A 19,721-nucleotide genomic window follows, 5' to 3' on the forward strand; every position below is an offset into this window, starting at 1 on the left:
GATGATGAGGCAGCTCAGGCCAACGAGTATTACACTAAGGGTAGCTTGAAGTGCGTAATTTATGCAAGTCGATACCTAAGGTATTCTTGGTATTCTGCCCACCCACTCATGCCGTTGCTGAACCTGGGTAGTAATTTATGGTTCAAACCGCCAGAATTCAAAGTAAATGCCTGGACTATTGCGTAGAAAGTCACGGTATTCGTTCAGTCGTCAGTGCACTTAGCACTTGCAAGCTGATGCCATGGGGTTTTTAAATTGAGGGCCGAGAAGACACCCCCGAACACCGGCAATGTTGTCATCGTCCTACGACTAATGTAACGTTAGTAGAGGTAGCTCAAACACGTAAACTTCAGGGACAATACGATACCTTACACAATGATTGATCAAGCCAGAATGCTCATTTCATCCTGCATGTAACATGTTAAATATGTCCAATCAGCGTCAGTCCATAACTACCTAACGTCTATGTCTTCCCCACGATTCTTTGTTTCCATTTCCTGCCACGGCGGCCGTCAAGCCATCATGAGTGTGGGGTAGGCCCACCTCCCCCACCAATTCCCCGTGGTGGGACGCTTTGGGCCTGCGATCCGTCAGGTGGCCTTTCCGAGTGCTTCATCCGGCAGGAGCGCACACGGAGTCACGGACAGCGTGTTCCGGACAAAATGCCAGGGAATTACTTTCAAGTCGCTCTCTCTCGCTCCATTGTTCATGGTTTCTTCCTGTTCAAGCCCAGCTCTATACCACTCTAGTTATCTCTCACACCACCCACTACCTACTGTAACAAGCGATTGTCGACTTCGTTGCTGCTCGAACGTGAATTTAGCTCAAGCTCGAACTCGACACGCCTCCCTACGTCACAAGCTGACGCTGTCAAGTTGCTGCAGCCGTCTCGTGGCCACGACGATCTCCCGCTTTACGGTACACCACTTCACTTTTGATGCCCCAACAATTCCAATAACCGTCTCCGTCCGGCCTCGGACTAGCTAGCCGCTAGAGTCCGGGCTGTTGGCCGCAGAAGGGACTTCAGTACCATCGCTCCCTTTCCCGCTCACCTCTCCGCTTCCAACATGGCCGACTTTTTCCTCCGCACACCCCGTATCATCCAAGCCAGCGAGCCGGACTCCTGGCTGGGCACGGTCCCTAAACGTCAGCCAGTGAAACATAGGAGAAAACGGAGAAGCCAACAACGCGCCCCATTCCATCTGTTCAAGCTAATCCGCGAGGCCAACAACCTCATCTTATCCTGGCGAGATGGCCTTACCGAATCGCAGCGGGAGGCCAGGAGGAAGGCCGAGGAGCAGATGCAGATCCTGGCCGCTCGCATGCAGAATGTCAGCGCTTCTCCCTGCCAATCCCCTTTTTGCCGTCCACTATGTTACTAACATCATTTGTATTACAGGCCACCACCTTTGAAGAGTGGCAAGCAGCTGCTGAGCAGCTTGATCAGCTTGAAGGTAATGACAAGTGGAAGCTTGACGACCAAAGCGGCGATTATCACCCGGAAGTGATCCGAGCGAGCCTGGAGGAGCTTGACAACGCCCGGACAAATTGCGACATCCACGCCATGATGTATCTGATCAGGACCTCGTTATCTCGTGACCTCGGGGGAATGGGGAGCATGGACCTCTATCGGCATTCCTACATTGGGACTAAGAAGCTGGTGGAGCGGTATGTCAAGTCGGCCATCCAAACCATCGAGTCAGTAGTCGAGAAAAGCGCCTACTCCACGCAGTATGGCCTGGAACCAAAGGATCTGCTCGAGGGTATGCTTTATGCCCGACAAAGCTTCGGACGGAGCGCTTTACTCTTGAGCGGCGGCGCGACTTTTGGCATGTCGCATATCGGTGTGCTCAAAACGTTGTATGAGCAGAAGCTCCTTCCGCGCATCATCTCCGGTGCATCCGCTGGTTCCATAGTCTGCTCTGTGGTGTGTACCAGAACAGACGAAGAACTTCCGGGCTTGGTTGAAGCGTTCCCGTTTGGGGATCTCGGTGTCTTTCAGGGCGATGAAGATCACATATTTGACCACATTCGCCGCCTCCTCACCGAAGGAAGTTGGGCTAACATTGACAACTTGACGAGGGTGATGCGAGTCTGGCTTGGCGACCTGACCTTTCAAGAGGCTTATAACCGGACCCGAAGGATCTGCAACATTTGCGTGTCGTCAGCTTCGCTCTACGATCTTCCGCGGCTGCTCAACTACATCACGGCGCCTAACGTCCTGATCTGGTCAGCCGTTGCCGCCTCTTGCTCCGTCCCACTCGTCTTTCAGGGCACTCATTTGCTTGTAAAGGATCCGGCTACTGGGGCCCATCTACCGTGGAATCCCACCCCACAGCGCCTGATTGACGGATCCGTGGACAATGACCTCCCCATGACTCGTCTAGCCGAGATGTTTAACGTCAACCACTTCATTGTCTCGCAAGTTAACCCACATGTCGTCCCCTTCCTGGCAAAGGATGATCGGCTTTATCCTGCGACCACTCCCGGCAGATTGCGGCAGGAAAAGGGGTCTCAGGACAGCGGGGAGTGGTTCTACACTCTCACAGCTCTCGCGAAGGATGAGGCGATGCACCGACTACACTTCTTATCCGAACTCGGCATCTTCCCTAACCTGTTCTCCAAGCTGCGCTGCGTCCTGAGCCAGCGGTATTCCGGTGACATAACGATCCTCCCCGAGATCCCACTTAACGATCTTCCACTGATCCTGAAGAACCCGACGCCTGAGTTCATGCTTCGGAATTGCATGATTGGCGAAAGAGCAACCTGGCCCAAGCTTAGCCGCATCCGTGACAGGCTCGGCATTGAGCTTGCCTTGGATCAGGCAGTGCACCATCTGCGAGCTCGCGTCATCTTCAACCAAAGTCAGCTCGACCTTCGCAGACTGCAGGATATGAGCGGAAGCCTCGGAAAGACAGGGTACGCCGAGGGTGGCGAGATAGGCCGCGGACAGCCCCCATCTTCAGGAGACGCATCCCCAGAGCGACGCTCGTACGGGCGGCGTAGAGGCTCCGGAAGCAGTATACAACTGCTAGCAGCCAGACACAAGAATCCCTTCCAGGGAACCGAGGATGGGGAGGAATACTTGTCCGGGGAGGACGAGCAGTTGGAACTGAAGTTTCGGCCTGGGTCAAAAGCCTCCCGTCGTGGGAACTGGCCCGGAATTACCAAGCCGCGACTCAAGCGTTGCAGCAAAAGTCATGGGCACATGCGCGCTGGGCTGCCCTCCGAGAGGTATCTCAAGAATGAGGTTGACGTGCCCGTCTTTGAAATCACGGGGCCTCAAGCGTCACGAATGAAGAGTAAAGACGCTGGCGGTGAGGCAGTGGCTGAAACCTCTGTCTTGAGTCCCGCTCCTGTAGCAGAGGACAAAGCGGAATCTCTGCCATCGGGACGGGCCAAGTGATGCGGATCCATATTAACTAGAACCTGGGTCCGTCGATCGAGAACGTACGGACGGCGAGTGATGCGACTCTAAAGTCTTGAAACAGGGTTTAAGGGTTTAGAGAGGCGCGTGTCTTAAGGACGTTAATAGAGAGAACGGTTACCGACTTGACGTGTCCCGGCCGACAGCCATGACACAAGACAATTGGCGCTATGGATCGTCTTGTACCTCCCTACGGGTCAAAGCTTTAGGTCTTTTTCAGTGGCATTCTTGGTCATCGCATGAAGCCCTTTAGATGGCTTCACTTCCTGATGGATGGAGGGAATCGGCGTTCGGGGCCTCTGGGCAAGCAGAATTACCGGGTACATAGCATTGATACCGTATAGTATAGCATTACTAGTAGTGAAGTAAGGACACCGAAGAGGCTAGAATCGCGACGTGCTATACACAGATTAATGGATTGCAATCCTGATATTGACCATGCCGGGATGGGTGGCAAATACCTGCGAGAACAGAGGCATATGCAACACCGACGGAACAGGTGCCGAAGAGGTTAGACCGAACTGAATTTATCCAAAGACGTAGCGAGATCAAACAAACCATAAGTCTGCTGACATACGGTGATCAGGTACCGTGCTACTGCAGGCTTTGAGGTACGGCTCGGGAGTCAAGTCTGTACCCGGACCCCGCCGCTGTCATGTTTGTTCGTAAGTTTGAGGTGAGAGCGCATGTTTCGTATCTTCCAAGGAGTTTTTGCTGTTCCGTTTCACTTCGAACTACAGCAGTACTCTATACAGGTTCACCTTACCTTATAAGCCCAAGTGTCACTCACGCATAATTGACCCTGCAACTGAACTTCTAGTTGATACTCGAGGAACTTGAGCACCAAGAGCAACCAGAAAGGAGATGGCAGATCAAAAGTCACAGCCGGCGCCGGCCCAGTTCACCCCTCGCTTCCGCACCGATATCTATCCCTTCATCCTGCCAGAAAAGTTTAGGGGCTCCCTGAGGGGCAAGGTTGCTATTATCACCGGTATGCTTCTTTCCCGGCGAATTGCATTCAGATCCCGTCACCTAGCAGTTAGACGTCGCGTTTGCTTGCTGCCACGCACGACCTGGCCTCTTTCAATGCTTTCCACCGCCAGATGCTGATGAATCCGATTCTTTTTGAATCTCGTCATAGGCGCCGCAGGAGCTATCGGGCAGAGCCTTGCCGAGTCGTTTGCCGTGGCCGGGGCAAAGCTCATTTTGACTTATAACAATACACCTCCCCCTCCGGAGCTCAGAGAGCGGTGTCTCCGGTTCGGGGCCGGAGGCGTTGAGTTTGCGAAGTGCAATGTCGCCGAGTTGGAGCAGTGTGAGGCGCTTGTCAGACAGGTGAGTGCATCATCGACTCCGTGGGCGGGAGTGGGGGGGTGAGGATAATCGCACGCAGTTGGAGGAGAGCATTGATTTGGATAACATGCGATGCATGGACCTTAGGCACTGGATACGCATGGCAAGGTCGATATTGTCGTGAATAATGCTGGTGCTAACGGGTTGGGACCGGTATGTATCCTTTCAACTGTGCCCGCTGCTGCGTATCATTGACTCATGATCACGGTTGTCCCCTGATCCGTGTCCCAGATCGACGCTCAAAACCCGCGTGACTTCATCCGCGACATCGCCGTGAACTTCCACGGTCCTTACTACCTGATGCGGTTGCTCATCCCACACTTTCGGGACCAGCGCAGCGGGTGCGTACTCAACATTGCTTCGCGCGCGGGGACTGTCGCCATCCCCTACAGCACGAGCTACTGCGCGAGCAAGGCAGCGCTGATCAACCTGACGGCGTGCACGCAAAAGGAGATGGACGTCGAGGGATTGGACGACGTCCACATGTACTCGCTCCATCCTGGCGGCATCAAGTCAACCATGACGCTCAAGAGTATGTTCACGTAGTCATTCGTTAGTCCACTGCCTTCTAGCGTCCGAGAGGCTGACGAGGGGGGAACTCTGTCAGAATACGCAGCAGAATCGGTGAACAATCTGCCCCCTCAAGCACGTGCATGGTTTGCCAACGCGCTCGACGTCTACAATGACTCGCCCTACCTCAACGGCATGGTTTGCGTAGCGTTGGCGACAGGCATAGGCAAGCGTGTTCTGAGGGGGAAGTATTTTGACGTCGGGCAGGACCTGGAGGATGTTCTTGCTCAGGCCGAGGCGATCAAGGCTGATCCAGACTTGTATTCGCTGCATACGAGCTTCTTGGGGGAGTTGACCAACTCCGGGGTGCCTCCGGGAGGCTACAGAGCTGAGGAACACAAGTTTGACTTCCCCGGTTTCGGGGTAGGGGGGTAGACTGTTGACGGCGTGTAATGGAAGTAAGATGAAGTGTGAACTGTACCCGGCTGAGGAAGCACTGCGAGGGCCGGTGAGCTGGCATTTAGATAGGTCCTGTGCGATCTTGGACGCTATGGTTTTCCGTTAGGTGTTGGAATATGACTCGTCCGTCGATGCAAACATGATGATATCATGTGTCGGAGAATGCAACGGATTGGAGCCATCGACTCACAAGCTTTGAGGGATTCAAAACTTCAGATCTTCTTGAACTGAGTATCTGGTGGAATTTAGGTATCATTGAACTCCCGCAAGTCCAAGGAGAATAGGAAAAGGTCGAGAATTCGGAGGCTCCAGTTCGTATCGGAAATTGAATGGCCCGCTATGACACCACACTGTGCACGAGGATTGGCGGAGGGAGTCTTCGCCGGTTCGGAGCGCCCCATCTAGACATCCCTGTTAGCGATGATCTGATAAGATGAGAGTGCATATGGTTGGGTTACACCGGTGGGGCCAAGCCAAAGCGAGGGGCTGTGGGCTCGGGGCTTGTGTGCGGCATCGGTGATGGCTGATTCTCGATTTGTTGAGAAATTCCAATTCGGCACACAGCGGTACTGCGGCAGTCCAACAGTGAACCAGACAGCCGTTGGGGAAAACGCCGCATGAGTTGCTAACTCGTAGGGTATGAACACGTGTGGGCAATTCCGACGCCGAGAATGTGTGAGCAAGTGCCCGCCCCTTGGGAACTTGTGGATCAACCGCATCAGCATGGCAAGGGAAGCCGAGAGCGGGAATTGAAGGAACCTGCGAAGTGGAGCCGCCATTAGAAAACTGGAAGGCATTGGGAGAAGCAAAATGCAAGAAAGGACTTGTGGGGCAGCCCTCGCTCCTACCCTTCGCGCTACATATTGCAGCGTCGGTCCATCAGCTTGCAGCAGGGCAACTCCTGGATAAGAGGGGAACCATCCAGTTCCCCCCCATCTCCTTCCCAACTCGAGCCCTGCCCGCCCCCGATTCGGTTCACTACCCCTTGGTGCCACGTTTCCTTTGCTACTTACAGCGGGTTACTTGCAGTAACCGTTTCTTTGACTTGAAGTCTGGCAGGCACGATGGGCTCGATGTTCCAATCGCCGGTGGACGTCGGCGTGACAATAGAGCAGCCGTTCCGGATCCTGGTGGTTGGCGGTTCGTACGGCGGACTCTCGGCTGCTCTCAATCTGCAAGATCTATGCCGCGGCCTGGCGCCACGATGCGGGCCTAAACCCAATGAGGGCGAGCATGTGGAAAGGCCACAATATCCTGTCGACATCACAATTGTAGACGAGCGAGATGGATTTTGTGAGTTGTCTTTACTGCCTTACCATTCATCCAAACTTGCTTCTCCTTTACTAACTTCCTGTTCATAGATCATCTCATCGGCTCACCTCTGGCGCTGGCATCTGAGTCGTATGCCGAGAAGTGCTGGGTCAAGTATGAAGACATTCCCGCGCTGCAGTCGCCCAACATTCACGTCCTCCATGGCACGGTGCAATCAGTCGACCAGCAGCGCAAGGTAGCAACATATGTTGCACGCGGCGGCGGCACCCAGACGTCGGAGATCGAGTATGATTACCTGGTCGCCGCGAGCGGCTTGAGGAGGGTGTGGCCCGTGGTACCGCAGTCACTGCGGAGGAAACAGTACCTCTTCGAGGCGGGCGACCACATCCGTGCTGCCATGACTGCGAGGCACGGCGTCGTCATTGTTGGCGGTGGTCAGTATTTCCCCATGTTCAGCGTAAGCCCTTATTGTCTGACCATCCTTTGCACTCACAGGCGCCGTGGGCATTGAGATGGCCGCAGAGCTCAAGCTCGTCCAGCCGCACCTCAAAGTCACTCTAGTCCATTCGCGAGACAAGCTCCTCTCGTCAGAGCCACTTCCAGATGACGTTAAGGACCGCAGCCTGGAGCTCTTGCGCGAGGCCAACGTCGACGTGCTCATGTCTCATCGGCTCGACCGGACCGAGGAGATCAAAGATGATCAAGGCAACAAGTGCTTTAGGGTGCACTTTACCAACGGCCATACCATGCTTGCGGACCAGGTTGCCATGGCAATCTCCAGGAGCGTTCCATCGACGACTTTCTTGTCAGACAAGGCCCTGGATAATGAGGGCTACGTCAAAATCCAAGCTAGGTATGATAACGCTCAGATTGCTGTGTTTGGTTTTCTTTCCAGTGCTGACACAGTCATGACAGCTTGGCATTCCCTCCCGACACACCAAACTCGGCGGATCATTTTGCCATTGGCGATGTCGTCAAGTGGTCCGGTATCAAGCGGTGCGGTGCCGCCATGCATATGGGCTATTTTGCCGCCAACAACATCCACCAGCGGATTCAGAAGGAGGTGAGCGGGAAGGAACCCGCATTCCTTGAGCTTGAGGAGATTCCGCCCATGATTGGGTTGGCTGTGGGCAAGAAGGCTGTGTCGTACTGGCCACAGGCTGGTATGAGTTCTGGCGAAGATGTCATGAAGGCCTTTTTCGGTGATGATCTTGGGTTTACGAGTGAGTACACCACACTAGCAGGCGCTAGGTATGATCGCAGACTTGCTGACATGTCTATTGCAGTTTGTTGGAATCATATGCGACTTGGCGGGAAAAATGTACTCTAACGAAGATGCATTGCGTGGCGTTGGTTATCGGACAGGTATTGCGTAAAACCATGTTTGCTTGAAGTATTAGTCGTCCTCACTGTTTATCGGAAGCATTGGCACGAGCATGGTTAGATTCTACATGTTTGGTCGGTAGAAATGTAAGGCGCCAGTATAAGCTTGCGCAACCTTGGCAAAGCCATGCACTTCATTCAGCATAGATATCCACGATGTCAAGTATCGCCACCACGGGGGTGAAGAATCTCAGGGCGACAGGAGATGGGCGAGATTTTCCACTAGGCTATGTAGGCCTAGCTTATCTTTGCTTCGCATGGATACAACTTCTTCTAACGGGATAAGTCGGTGGTACTGGTACTAATGGCATCTATCTTGCGGCTTCTTCAAGTTCGACCCCATCTTTCTCATCCACGTCGTTCCTCTCCGGGAGGAACTCGATGTCACGTTTCTGGATATCCCCAAATATCTCGTCGATCTGTTCGAGTGATTTGCCTAGATATCGAACCCGGTCAGAATACTCTTTCCTCAGAAGCCAATTATCTTGCTGTCACTCACCTCTCGTCTCTGGATATGCAACTGCGAATACAAGCGTGCAGAGAGCGTTGGTAAGAATGAAAAGGATCTATGTTTCTTGACTGTTAGCGGAAACAAGAACCATAAACTGTTAGGCTCCAAACCAATGAGGACTCACGTAGTATTTCCAGCCCACCTTCTCGAGGGCGATGGGTGAACACTGCGTGATGACCAAGCTGATGGAGTAGTGGATAACCTGGACGACGGCGTTGGCCTTGGCTCGTAGTTCAGTGGTGAACACCTCAGGCCTGGACCATCGATTAGAACTTTACCAATCTACGTGTGTTAGCTAAAGGAGTGACTTACGGAATAATCCACGTCATGGGACCTAGCAAGGCCGAGTAGTTTGCCGACACCAAGAAAATGCAAGCAATGAGAGCCTTCTGGGCAGCCTCATTCGTCGGCTGACCAGGTCGCGCCGGGTACACGGCCGCGAGGATCGTGATGATCAGATACGAAACCGACAGCAACGACGAGCTTGTTATCAAGATCTTCTTGCGGCCGATGCGATCGACAAAGAAGAGGGAAAGAATGCACGCAATCGGAGCGACACAGCCGTATAAGCCACTGACTAGCAGTTGCTGGTCCTGGTCGAAGCGTAGCGTGGCGTAGATGGCCGTTTGGAAATACTGGACGAAGCTGATGCCGGAGAGCATCGCAGCGGCCCACACAAAGGATCCGACGAATAGGCGTCTCCGGAATGGCGGTGTCCGGACGAGGTCGGCCCAGCCCAGCCGGTGCTGCGCTTGAACCTCGAGCGCAATGCTGGTTTGGATCAGAGCGAACTCGGTCTTGCACCATTCGTCATTTGAGCCGTCGTAGTGCCACCTTCTGAAGGTCTTTTCAGCATCTTCGTAGCGGCCCTTGAGACATAGCCATCTTGGTGACTCGCCAATGAACAGTACTCCAACACCGAGGAGGAGGGCGGGGATCGCCTGGATGGCGAATCCGAGCCTCCACTGGTTCTCATTCTGCCATTTGCCCTCACCCACGCCCGTCCACAAGGCAATGAAAAATCCCCAAGCCACCACTGTTGATTGCAGGGTTGGCACGATTAGCGGTACAGAATTCGAGAAAGGCCTGATGCTTATGGTGCCTAGAACTTACTCATCTGATTGACCGCTGTGATTCTAGCCCGTTCTTGTGTCTTTTGCATCTGTTAGCATCCTAACTTGCCCAACAGGCACTTGGATATGCGTGGAAGGCAAGCCACAAAGTATGTCGTACCTTGGCAATCTCGGCTCCGAAGACAGGAGCCACTCCGGTAATGGTGCCAACAGCATAACCGACTAAGAGACGGCCCAAGATAACTACAACGATTAGCGGATTAGCCCATGGTGCCGCAAAGAATAGGACGCCGCGTGAGAAGTCGTTAGGGGTAGGAACTTACGCATTGCGACATGGACCGCCGCAGCCATCAGCACACCACCAAGGACGCCCCAAGCACACCCAAAGGCAATGGCCTTGCGTCTGCCCAGTTTGTCGCTTGTTATACCAACGGACGCACTGCCCAGCCAGGCTATATGTCACACAAGGACGCTCAGGTCAGCAGTTGGAAAGACCAAGTAACAGAGAGCCTCGCGACCAAGGACTCCGGGAGGAACGCCCTACCTCCCGCTTGGTATACCGACACGATGGCTCCACGAAGCGGCGCATTGGGCTTGTCGAAGTAGTTTGTAAAGGATGCCAGTGCCAGGCTTGGCGTGATGATGCCAGAGTCACTGCAGATGAGGTGAAGGTAGAGCACAGCCCGTCAGCGGTTACGGCACCAACATGAGATGCATTAAGGCTGGAGGACAGCCGGACTCACTAGCCATAGAGAAACCCTCCTATGCCCAGAAATAGCGAGGCTAGGAAGGTCTTGGTTAGCCACGGTGTATTTGGCGCCATGGCAACCTGAATCTAATCGAATGCCAAGTTGGATTTTCGGGGGAAAGGCTGATGGCGTGCAGCTCAAGTTGCATGTTGACCAAGCTATCAAATATTGGACGAACCGAGATGTGATCTTATTTCATATGCTGCGGCGCGTGCCAGTTGCAACCCTTCCAACGGTGTTGCAGGGGAAATGCCGATGGGCGCGAAGGGTTTGTTGTCGCACGGTCTTTGGCCAAGACGAGCTAATGTGCGGAGAAGCACAGCAACTAAGCTCTGACAGGACGAGCACAGGGATGGGAATACCTCGGGAATGCCTCAAAGTGTCTTGTGAGGTGATAATATTGGCCATCTAGTCCCAAGCGAAGGGAAATTGTCACGGCAGCGGTTACCCGTGACCCGAGGCCCTGGGCCGGGTACGGCTCTGGAAGGTGCAAGGAACAGCCTAGGTTGGACTTGGTGGCGCAAGTCGCCAGCACTTCCAATTTCCGACTTCTTTTTCGTTGATACTATGTCTTGAATCCGTTCCTAAACCAATTGTTATGCCTAGGCGTCGTACATGATATACATTACAGCTTCGGGACCAGCCCAACCCCGGTGCCACCCATGACCTTCTCGTTCTCGTCGAGCGGGCAGAGCTGGAAGAAGCGCTCGCGCGAGCAGCGCACAAAGGCGGAGCGCTTGTGTGGCAGGTCGATGAACTTGTCGAGGCCGAAGCCGTGGATGAGGTCATACATGAGGACCGAGCTGTTGGTGAACTTGGGCTCGCCGACGACGCTCATGGTGCGCGGGTCGTCCAGAAAGAGGTAGTGCATCAGGCTGGACCACCAGGCGCTGACGCGGTGCGGGCCGCGGTACCGCACGTCGCCCACCAGGCTGTGCCGGCCCCGGTCGTAGTCGCCGGCCGAGTAGTATGCGCCGATGCGGTCCTCCTACAAAGGGGTTAGGTGCCTCTGTTGACTTCCACCATGCTTTTTTGTCAAACGAAGGAAAGGGGGAGAGGAAATAAGGAGAAGAAAAGCCCCACCTTGGCCCAGTACACCTCAAAATAGGCAAAGAAGGTATCATTGAAGCGCGCCAGGATGGTAATCTGGTGGGGGTCCTCATGAGCCCTGCGCAGGTACTCGCGATGCTGGTCGATGGTGCCCGTCTCGTTCCAGCCCTGCGACACGCGCGGGTCGTTCTGCCACACATGGAACAGCTCAAGATGCTCCTTGTTCGTGTAGTCCAGCGCGACCATGCTAAAGGTTTCCCGCAAATGGGGGATGTAGCGGCTGTAGATGACGGATCCCGGAACGGGTTTCGCCCGCCGCCGCGGGTGCCAGCACAGCGCGGTAGAGGCTTCGTTGGTCATGACATACTCCGGAGGAGGGAGCGGATATGCCGACATGTCGGGATCCTGTTCCTCGGGTACCCAGGCCGGCCGCGCGCCGAAAGGAGAGCCGGCGCCCTGCCAGAAGGCGCTGCGCGAGATGAGTAGCTCTTTGGGTGGCTGGGCATCCCCGAGGGCAGGGGCTGGGTGGTCGATGGCCAGTCCGACGGCCTTGAGTCGTTGTGCTAACTGATCGGCGCCGAAGCCGTATGTTTTTACACGGAAAGCTTCTTCGCTCGGGCGTACGGTGAAGACAGCGTATGTTATGAGCCAAAGCTGGCCGATTGTTGGGGCCTGCTCGCTCTTCCAGCTGACCGTCACTGCGGGGAACCGTCGCGCCCTGCCCCAGGGCGTATTGTTCGAGTCCTTCGGCCTGTCACTCGACTTGAGGTGCTGAGGCTCGCTGAAGTAGACGGAGGCATTATGAAGGGGTTCTGGTAGCGGTCTGCTCGCCGGGCTGGCTTCGAGTGGGAGCAATTGGAAGGAATTGCTGCCGCTGTCACCTTTGACGACATAGGCTGTCTGGTAAGGGTGCGGGAGCTTCAAAACTGGCTCTGAGGATGCAGCGTAGGAGGCAAATAGCCTTTGCGGTTTCAATGGCGACTCCATCTTTGTCTGACGCGCTCAACGGATGGGAGCAAAACGGGGAAGCTCTGGAGGCCACGGTGAAGACTGCAACGGCATGTCTTTACCTTCACGTGCATGCCGAGAGGATGAGGTCTGCACGGCATGGGCGGTGGGGGGATGAACTGGAAACCCGGTAGATAGGATCGTCCAATACAGCCATTAGCATGCATCCATCTCGGTAATAACGTATGGGCGAAACGAGGTTCGGCGTTTTGGTCCATGGATCCTGTTGCAACCCTCGCAACCGTGCAGGCAAATTTCATGGCGCCATTCTGTCCTTTGGAGCATCGCTTGTCAAATGGCTTTCCAGTCATAGCTCCGAGTTTCTAGCCAATAAAATGAATGTTGGCGGTCGTTGACAGGGGACATTCCGGTGGGATGGTGGGATGGTGTGTGATGATTCGGATCAGATAACTTTACTCGGACGCCATAAGCGGATCAGATAATTTTTTCTCGACCCCTGGTCTCTTGGCCGGGGCCCACACAGCCGACTTCGGAGAGAGCAGCCCCAGCCCCAGCCGAACCGACAATTCGATGACAACCAGGCCCATTCTGATGCCAGAAGACAACAACAGATTTCGCGAGAGTAAACTCATCCTGTCATTCAGACAAAGGATCAGGAATTAAACGGGATATGCAAAACACGATTATTCATCAAGCGATTTCGAGCACCGCTCCCCGCCCCTGCTACACTGTAGGTGATGGTTGCATTCCTGTTGGGACCCGATGGACAAACCGAGTGCCGCGTTTTGGTCTCATCAGTGGCGTGGGGATTAAGGCCTTGGCATGAATAATCTTATCAGATCCGAGGAAGGAACGACCTGAGGCATTTACGCGGCACTGCAGAGTTGCATGCGTGTTGAGTTATCAGATGGTGCCAGACAATGCAGGAACCCCACGAGCCACGCAACGTCTCCCTCCTGTCTTGTGGCCAGTGGAGGCCCAAGGAAAGAAAACGAAGTGCTGATCAATTTTTTCACCGTAAGTACACGTAACGGAGTCATGCCCAGCTCTTTCTTTCCATTTCACTTTCGTTACAACAGCCGAGGAACAACGAGGGACCGAGCAAATTCTTCTCGGCTCGGCGCCCGCTGACATGTAGCATCACTCTTCGGCAATGGAGTCCAATCAAATGTTCAAGGGCCCGGTGCGCAAGCAGCGGGCTGCTCGATTCCATCTTATCAGATCAGATCAAGCCAGCCCTGCTACATAGAAGTACATACATATGTACATTTCTAGAACAGGATAAGGATGCGCGAGTAGACCTCGAGCGGAGATGGGAACCCCCGTCTCCCCAGGCCACCCCCCCTGGGGCCCTACCGCCCGGTCGGCCGAACGTCATGGCAGCTCGTCATAGTCCACCGTCCAGGCCCCGGCTCTGCGGTCCCAAGCAATTCTGGGACGCATTTTATCTGCACGGCCTGTGAACGACCTTCAGGCAAGAGACATTCGCCATTGGAAGTCCTGCTGCTCGAGAACAATTAAAGAAATGTCGGCCCGCGCAGCGGTACGACAGCCCGTTGAGGACGACTTCGTTCTGCCTCAGACTCAAAGACCGTCACTGCTATACGGCCCAACAGACCCTCCATTAGTTGACCTAACGCTCGGAGAGCTGCTCAACCTGCAATGCCTACACCATGGAACCCGTGAAGGGATAGTCATCTCCTGGACCGGCGCTCGATGGACATACAACGAATTGAATCACCACAGCCGGCTGCTGGCAGCCGCTCTGCTAGAAATGGGCATTGGTGCTGGTGACAGAGTGGGCATTATGGCCGGCAACTGTGAGCAGTACGCCGCTGTGTTCTTTGCTGTCACCCGAATTGGCGCCATCTTGGTCATCCTCAACAATACCTATACGCCCACTGAGGCGCAGTACGGCCTGGACTTTTCCGGTATGCCCTTCCATTCCCCTTCTGTGGCCGCCACCATGATCCCTAACCAGCCAGTCCAGAGTGCAAGGTGTTCTTCACCACGAAGAAGATCGGCCGACTCGACCAGACACCGCTACTCACACAGCTCTCGGCAAGGGCCAAATCACCGAGGGTCGTGATTCTCAGGGGCGAGTCGGAAGATCACACCACCTACCCCGATTTGCTTTCCCGAGGCGCCCGCGTAAGCCCGGCACGCCTGCACCAGGCCGAGGCGAGGGTGCTGCCTCACACAGTCTGTAACCTCCAATTCACTAGCGGCACCACTGGCCTCCCCAAGGCGGCCATGCTCACGCACCACAACATTGTGAACAACTCGCGCTTCATTGGCGACCGCATGCGCCTCACGCCGGACGACATCCTCTGCTGTCCGCCACCGCTCTTCCACTGCTTCGGCCTCGTGCTCGGGCTGATGGCGGTCATCACCCACGGCGCCAAGATCGTGTACCCGGCCGAGGTGTTTGACGCGCCGGCGACGCTGCGGAGCATCCTCGAGGAGCAGTGCACGGCGGTGCACGGGGTGCCGGCCATGTTTGACAGCCTGTTGTCGCTGCCCGAGGCCAAATCGCTCCGGGCGGCCGATCTCCGACTGCGAACGGGCATCATCGCGGGCGCGCCTGTCCCTCGTTACCTGATGGAGCAGCTCGTCTCGCGCCTGGGCATGGCCGAGTTCACGTCGAGCTACGGACTGACCGAGGCCTCGCCGACCTGCTTCAACGCCTTTACCGACGACCCCATTGCGACGAGGCTGGCTACCGTCGGCACCCTCATGCCCCACGCCATGGCCAAAATTGTGGACCGCGACGGCCAGATCGTGCCCGTTGGTACGAGGGGCGAGCTGTGTATCGGCGGCTATCAGCTGCAGGCCGGGTACTGGAACAACTCGGAGAAGACAAACGAGGTTATGATTAGAGACGAGTCTGGTGTGTTGTGGTTGCACACTGGGGACGAGGCTGTCTTTTACGAGAGAGGGTATTGCTCGATTACAGGGCGATTCAAGGATATCATCATTCGAGGTGAGGTTTTTGTTGCTTTCCTGCCGCGCACAACAACCATCTAAGTTTAGTATTGACAAGCATTTTCAGGAGGCGAAAATATCTACCCCCTTGAGATCGAGGAGCGGCTGGTTGCGCACCCCGCTATTTCCATGGCTGTGGTGGTTGGGCTCAAGGATGCCCACTACGGCGAGGTGGTCGGCGCCTTCCTCGGCCTTGACGGTGGCCATACGCAACGACCGGACGCTGAAGAGGTTCGGGAATGGGTCAGGCGCAAGCTCGGCAAGCACAAGGCGCCCACACACATCTTTTGGCTTGGCTTCGACGGCGTGCCTGCCACGGTACCGCTCACGGGCAGCGGCAAGGTGCGCAAGTTCGAGTTGGCACAGCTGGGTAATAAGCTGTTGGCGTCCTCAGCTGCGAAGGCCAAGCTGTAAATGTGTACGATGAGCGTTGATTGGGGGTCAATCAAATCTTATGTCTAGGGAGAACAGAGTCTCATCAACATTGACTAGAGAGACCAAAGAATTGGGTTAAGGGGTCAAGGGATGTACACAGCATTACGATTCGCAATATCATTTCCATTTGAAAAGAAGCTATACAAACACGTCTCAAAAGAAACCTTAAGTTTTTGTCTGATCTGTAGTTGCCATCTAACAAAGTGATAACAAGATGAAGAGCGTTATAGAGAGCGACAGCCCAGAAATGGATACAACAGCCACAGTTTGATATCCTAGCTACCATTTTCCGTAGGGCTTTTAACCACCGTCAGTTCTTAACCATGGCCAATGGGAATTCGCCCTGCATCTGTCAAGTCTTGGCACAGCTGGCAAAATGTGGGGCTGGTTAAGAACTGACGGTGGTTACAAGCCCTACGGAAAATGGTAGCGGTAAGACTGACTTGGTAGCAACAGGGTCTTACAATTGTACATACCATAGGCATAAATCACAAGGTCTATCTCTAGGACTGGATACAACCACTGCTCTTACTATACTGTACTCCAGACAACTTTGCACTTCACGCCCATTCCCTAAGATCTTCATAGGACTCAGGTTTGATAATCTTTATCAAGATATCGGCCGACTGGTGTAGTGGTTATCACGTCTCGTTCACAAAAGTTGAACTCAGCTGGGAGCTCTTCCCCCGAGAAGGTGCCAGGTTCGATCCCTGGGTCGGTCAGAACCTTTTGCTTTTTGCCATATTCACTTTTTACACGTTTCTTCTCGATATCAAAACAGTTGCTCCGCTGACACCCACAGGTGAACATGCGGTCAACTGGGCTTTCCTGCCTAAGCACTGCTCGTAGCAAGGTTCTTTGCGACTTAGGGAGGTCAGACTGTCAGACCAGATGGCCTGGCCGGGCAACAGGATCTCTGCTATCATAGAAAGGACCTCAATGTAATCAGCATGATATTTCATGCTAATTCGCTACGAGATCTCAGTATTACTATGATATTATACTGGTGGTACAATACAAATCCTTCCTCAAGTTCCTCACCCGCGACAACCGCTTAACCAGTACTGTTCATCGACGACATGAAGCTCCGAGCAACACCATGATCAGTAGCTACGTATCATTCATCGAGCATGGCTGAATGGGTTAATACGTCAAGTCAGCCTTCCTACTTTCATCCCCCACCGGATTGTATTTGTAGAATGGCAAAGATCTGGCCCGGTAAACCTAGAGGCTCCGAGTTCAACCCACACTCTAGCCAGTGTATTAGAGCTATAAGTCCATTCCAGATATTGATTGACTATCTAGGTATCTAGGTATCTACCTATGTCATCCGTCAACCCCTCTCCACCCACCAGACTAGGGGCTCTTACACCCACTCACTCCACCACACCCCCTGGCGATAGACCAGGCCTTCGGCTTCAAACTGGGGGCCCTCTGCATCGAGGATGTAGCCCAGTTCGCAGCGGGTAAAGCTGACCCTTCGCTGCTCCTTGTAGAAGGGGTCGAAGCGGCTGTTGAGCGCTTCGCGCAGGTTCTGGACGTTGCCGGCGGGGTGAAGGGCCTGCCAGGGCCGCACGCACGTCTTACCTTTGCACGACTTGAGTACGAAGAGCAGCGCGTCGAGGCGGGCTAGCACCTTGTCAAAAGGCACGCCCAGGAGATGGGAGGGTCGAGGGGTGTCGGGATGCAGGAGGTTGTGCAGCTGGTACGGGTCGGTCTGTTCCAGTGTCCATCTGTTAGTAATTCGCTGCATCTCTGAGAATGCTGCTGTACCAAAGCCGAGGGAAGGTATGCTGTGGGACTGACCTTGAGATTGTACAGCTCGTGCTCGTTGTTGCACCACACCGCATAGTACAAGTTGTACTCGGCACTGATGATGCGCAGCGCCTTGTACGTGTTGTTGAAGATGATGCGGGCGTCATCAGGATCCCGCCGGAAGACCTTTCCCTCGGAAGCGGCGTATCCCCAGTACTCGACCGTGACATGCTCATGGCGAGCGGAGGCGGCCTCTTGGAGCTCGCTCCTGCTCAGCGGGATGGCCTCGCCGTCAAAGTCAGCGCGGCTCGGTGCGCCGGCTAACTTCAGAATGGTCGGCGCCAGGTCGATGTGCGTGGTCACGATCTCGGCAACTTCGCCCTCAGAAACACCGGGACCGCGCACGATCAGGGGGATGTTGATGTCCTCCTCGAACCCACACTCCTTTCCCGGCTGAAGGCGGTGTTGGCCAATATGGTAGCCGTTGTCAGTAGTGTAGAAGATGTAGGTATTCTGGAGGAGGCCATACGCTTCGAGGCGTTCCACGATTCCCGCTACGAGCTCGTCGACCGACTGCAGGGTCCTCAGCCGCTGGCGGTAGAAGTGGTCGTTGAAATCCAGGTCTTCCTGGCTTTGCTGCTTGAGGGACCTAACCCAACTCGCTCCTGTCGGAAAATCCGGGTTGAAATTGGGCGTCCTAGGGACCTTAGCGTCCTCAAACAGATGCTCGTGTCGTTTGGCGGGAATTGGAGGCGTAAAGGCAAGGCGCTTGTCGACATCGCCGGGGTCGTCGATGGGGTCGTCGAAGAGCGCAGCTTTGACGTTGCTGTGCGGCGCAACAGGGGCAATTCCCAGAAAGAAGGGGCGATCCCCCTTTGCGGCATCTTCCAGGAAACCATTGGCCTTCTCAGCGAGAACGTCAACCGTATGCCTGCCTTCGTAGCTGACTGGCGGATCCTGATTGCGCTGATAGGTCGCGTTCAGATACATGTAGGTGTAAGGGTCCAGCAAGAAATCAGAGGCGTTCCAACCAGCAGCAAACGGTGCATCGTAGTTCTCGACGGTGTGCGCATTGAACAGCTTTCCGGTGTAATACGTGTCGTACCCGGCCTCCTGAAGCCAGATGGGAAGATATGCGTGATTCAAGCCCTGGCTTACAAACTTTGGATATCCACCTGCATGGTTCCGTGAGCCTCTTCTCTGCTTTATGTGCCAAAAGAAACAAGATAGACTTACCGTAGGGCGGGACCACATCGGTGACGTTGGTATTGTGTGCTTGTTTTCCGGTCAAGAGCGAGACTCTGGATGGGCAGCAGATCGCCGTGGTACAATAGTGGCGCTTATAGAGGGTGCCCTTATCGATGAGATGCTCCTGGATCAGGGGAAGGTAGTCCAACGAGTTTAGATGCAAGTCCTGATCATCGGTCAAGAAAAATACAATATTTGGCCGCGTGCCAGCGTGTCCGCTGACGCCGCTCTGGCTCGGATGTCCGAAAGCGAGCGGTAGTTGCCCGTCAGTGACACTGCGAGCAACTACCGCGGACAATTGTAGTCCTACTGCGAGGACAACTCCGAAGAAACGCATTGTGATTCCGATAGAGAGTTATTGGTGGCGCCTTCCATCTGAATCCTGTTGCTGTTTATAAGGTAGGAGGTACCGAGGTACGTTAAGTGATTGGCACTAAAGATGACGGTCGTTCGTTCCATTGCAGTCAGCCTGAGCGTTTGTCCGCCGGCGTTTCATCTCATACACAGTACACAAAAAATCGTGGTCCAGGCGAGGGGCTGGT

The 19,721-nt window shown here is 54.6% G+C and overlaps 7 protein-coding genes and 1 non-coding gene across 8 annotated transcripts; 5 read left to right on the top strand and 3 right to left on the bottom strand.

The window, feature by feature from the left end:
• Nucleotides 1-1,067: 1,067 nt before the first annotated feature.
• Nucleotides 1,068-3,406, top strand: N656DRAFT_801936 (patatin-domain-containing protein; the record flags this gene model as incomplete). Its single annotated transcript, XM_064818190.1, has 2 exons — nucleotides 1,068-1,331; nucleotides 1,400-3,406. The coding sequence occupies 2 exons, from the start codon at nucleotides 1,068-1,070 to the stop codon at nucleotides 3,404-3,406; spliced, it is 2,271 nt and encodes a 756-aa protein (XP_064665880.1).
• Nucleotides 3,407-4,102: 696 nt separating this feature from the next.
• Nucleotides 4,103-6,016, top strand: N656DRAFT_784336 (NAD(P)-binding protein). The gene is made up of 5 exons (XM_064816149.1): nucleotides 4,103-4,418; nucleotides 4,569-4,762; nucleotides 4,868-4,933; nucleotides 5,012-5,312; nucleotides 5,388-6,016. Exons 1-5 carry the CDS (start codon nucleotides 4,292-4,294, stop codon nucleotides 5,723-5,725), a joined length of 1,026 nt encoding a protein of 341 aa, XP_064665881.1. The 5' UTR covers nucleotides 4,103-4,291; the 3' UTR covers nucleotides 5,726-6,016.
• Nucleotides 6,017-6,822: 806 nt separating this feature from the next.
• N656DRAFT_718348 (pyridine nucleotide-disulfide oxidoreductase-like protein) lies at nucleotides 6,823-8,351 on the top strand (the record flags this gene model as incomplete). The annotated part of the gene is made up of 5 exons (XM_064812273.1): nucleotides 6,823-7,042; nucleotides 7,111-7,455; nucleotides 7,517-7,874; nucleotides 7,937-8,244; nucleotides 8,308-8,351. The coding sequence occupies 5 exons, from the start codon at nucleotides 6,823-6,825 to the stop codon at nucleotides 8,349-8,351; spliced, it is 1,275 nt and encodes a 424-aa protein (XP_064665882.1).
• A 142-nt stretch (nucleotides 8,352-8,493) lies between these two features.
• N656DRAFT_784338 (general substrate transporter) lies at nucleotides 8,494-11,041 on the bottom strand. The gene is made up of 9 exons (XM_064816150.1): nucleotides 10,732-11,041; nucleotides 10,533-10,642; nucleotides 10,312-10,440; nucleotides 10,149-10,231; nucleotides 10,029-10,068; nucleotides 9,228-9,951; nucleotides 9,040-9,169; nucleotides 8,904-8,970; nucleotides 8,494-8,840 (listed from the first exon to the last, which is right to left on the bottom strand). The coding sequence occupies exons 1-9, from the start codon at nucleotides 10,809-10,811 to the stop codon at nucleotides 8,716-8,718; spliced, it is 1,488 nt and encodes a 495-aa protein (XP_064665883.1). The 5' UTR covers nucleotides 10,812-11,041; the 3' UTR covers nucleotides 8,494-8,715.
• A 126-nt stretch (nucleotides 11,042-11,167) lies between these two features.
• N656DRAFT_761719 (uncharacterized protein) lies at nucleotides 11,168-12,817 on the bottom strand. Its single transcript, XM_064813251.1, has 2 exons — nucleotides 11,821-12,817; nucleotides 11,168-11,725 (listed from the first exon to the last, which is right to left on the bottom strand). Exons 1-2 carry the CDS (start codon nucleotides 12,772-12,774, stop codon nucleotides 11,363-11,365), a joined length of 1,317 nt encoding a protein of 438 aa, XP_064665884.1. The 5' UTR covers nucleotides 12,775-12,817; the 3' UTR covers nucleotides 11,168-11,362.
• Nucleotides 12,818-14,281: 1,464 nt separating this feature from the next.
• N656DRAFT_718262 (acetyl-CoA synthetase-like protein) lies at nucleotides 14,282-16,155 on the top strand (the record flags this gene model as incomplete). The annotated part of the gene is made up of 3 exons (XM_064812264.1): nucleotides 14,282-14,687; nucleotides 14,747-15,739; nucleotides 15,809-16,155. 3 exons carry the CDS (start codon nucleotides 14,282-14,284, stop codon nucleotides 16,153-16,155), a joined length of 1,746 nt encoding a protein of 581 aa, XP_064665885.1.
• A 641-nt stretch (nucleotides 16,156-16,796) lies between these two features.
• On the top strand, nucleotides 16,797-16,898 carry N656DRAFT_t134. Its single transcript has one exon. It is a non-coding gene; the product is annotated as a tRNA-Val (tRNA).
• A 555-nt stretch (nucleotides 16,899-17,453) lies between these two features.
• Nucleotides 17,454-19,674, bottom strand: N656DRAFT_761724 (Arylsulphatase). Its single transcript, XM_064813252.1, has 3 exons — nucleotides 19,168-19,674; nucleotides 17,983-19,106; nucleotides 17,454-17,893 (listed from the first exon to the last, which is right to left on the bottom strand). The coding sequence occupies exons 1-3, from the start codon at nucleotides 19,514-19,516 to the stop codon at nucleotides 17,543-17,545; spliced, it is 1,824 nt and encodes a 607-aa protein (XP_064665886.1). The 5' UTR covers nucleotides 19,517-19,674; the 3' UTR covers nucleotides 17,454-17,542.
• Between the last annotated feature and the right edge of the window lie 47 nt (nucleotides 19,675-19,721).

Source organism: Canariomyces notabilis, assembly GCF_033297395.1.
Source record: "Canariomyces notabilis strain CBS 508.74 unplaced genomic scaffold N656scaffold_33, whole genome shotgun sequence".
In the NCBI taxonomy this organism is placed as follows: Eukaryota; Fungi; Ascomycota; class Sordariomycetes; order Sordariales; family Chaetomiaceae; genus Canariomyces; species Canariomyces notabilis.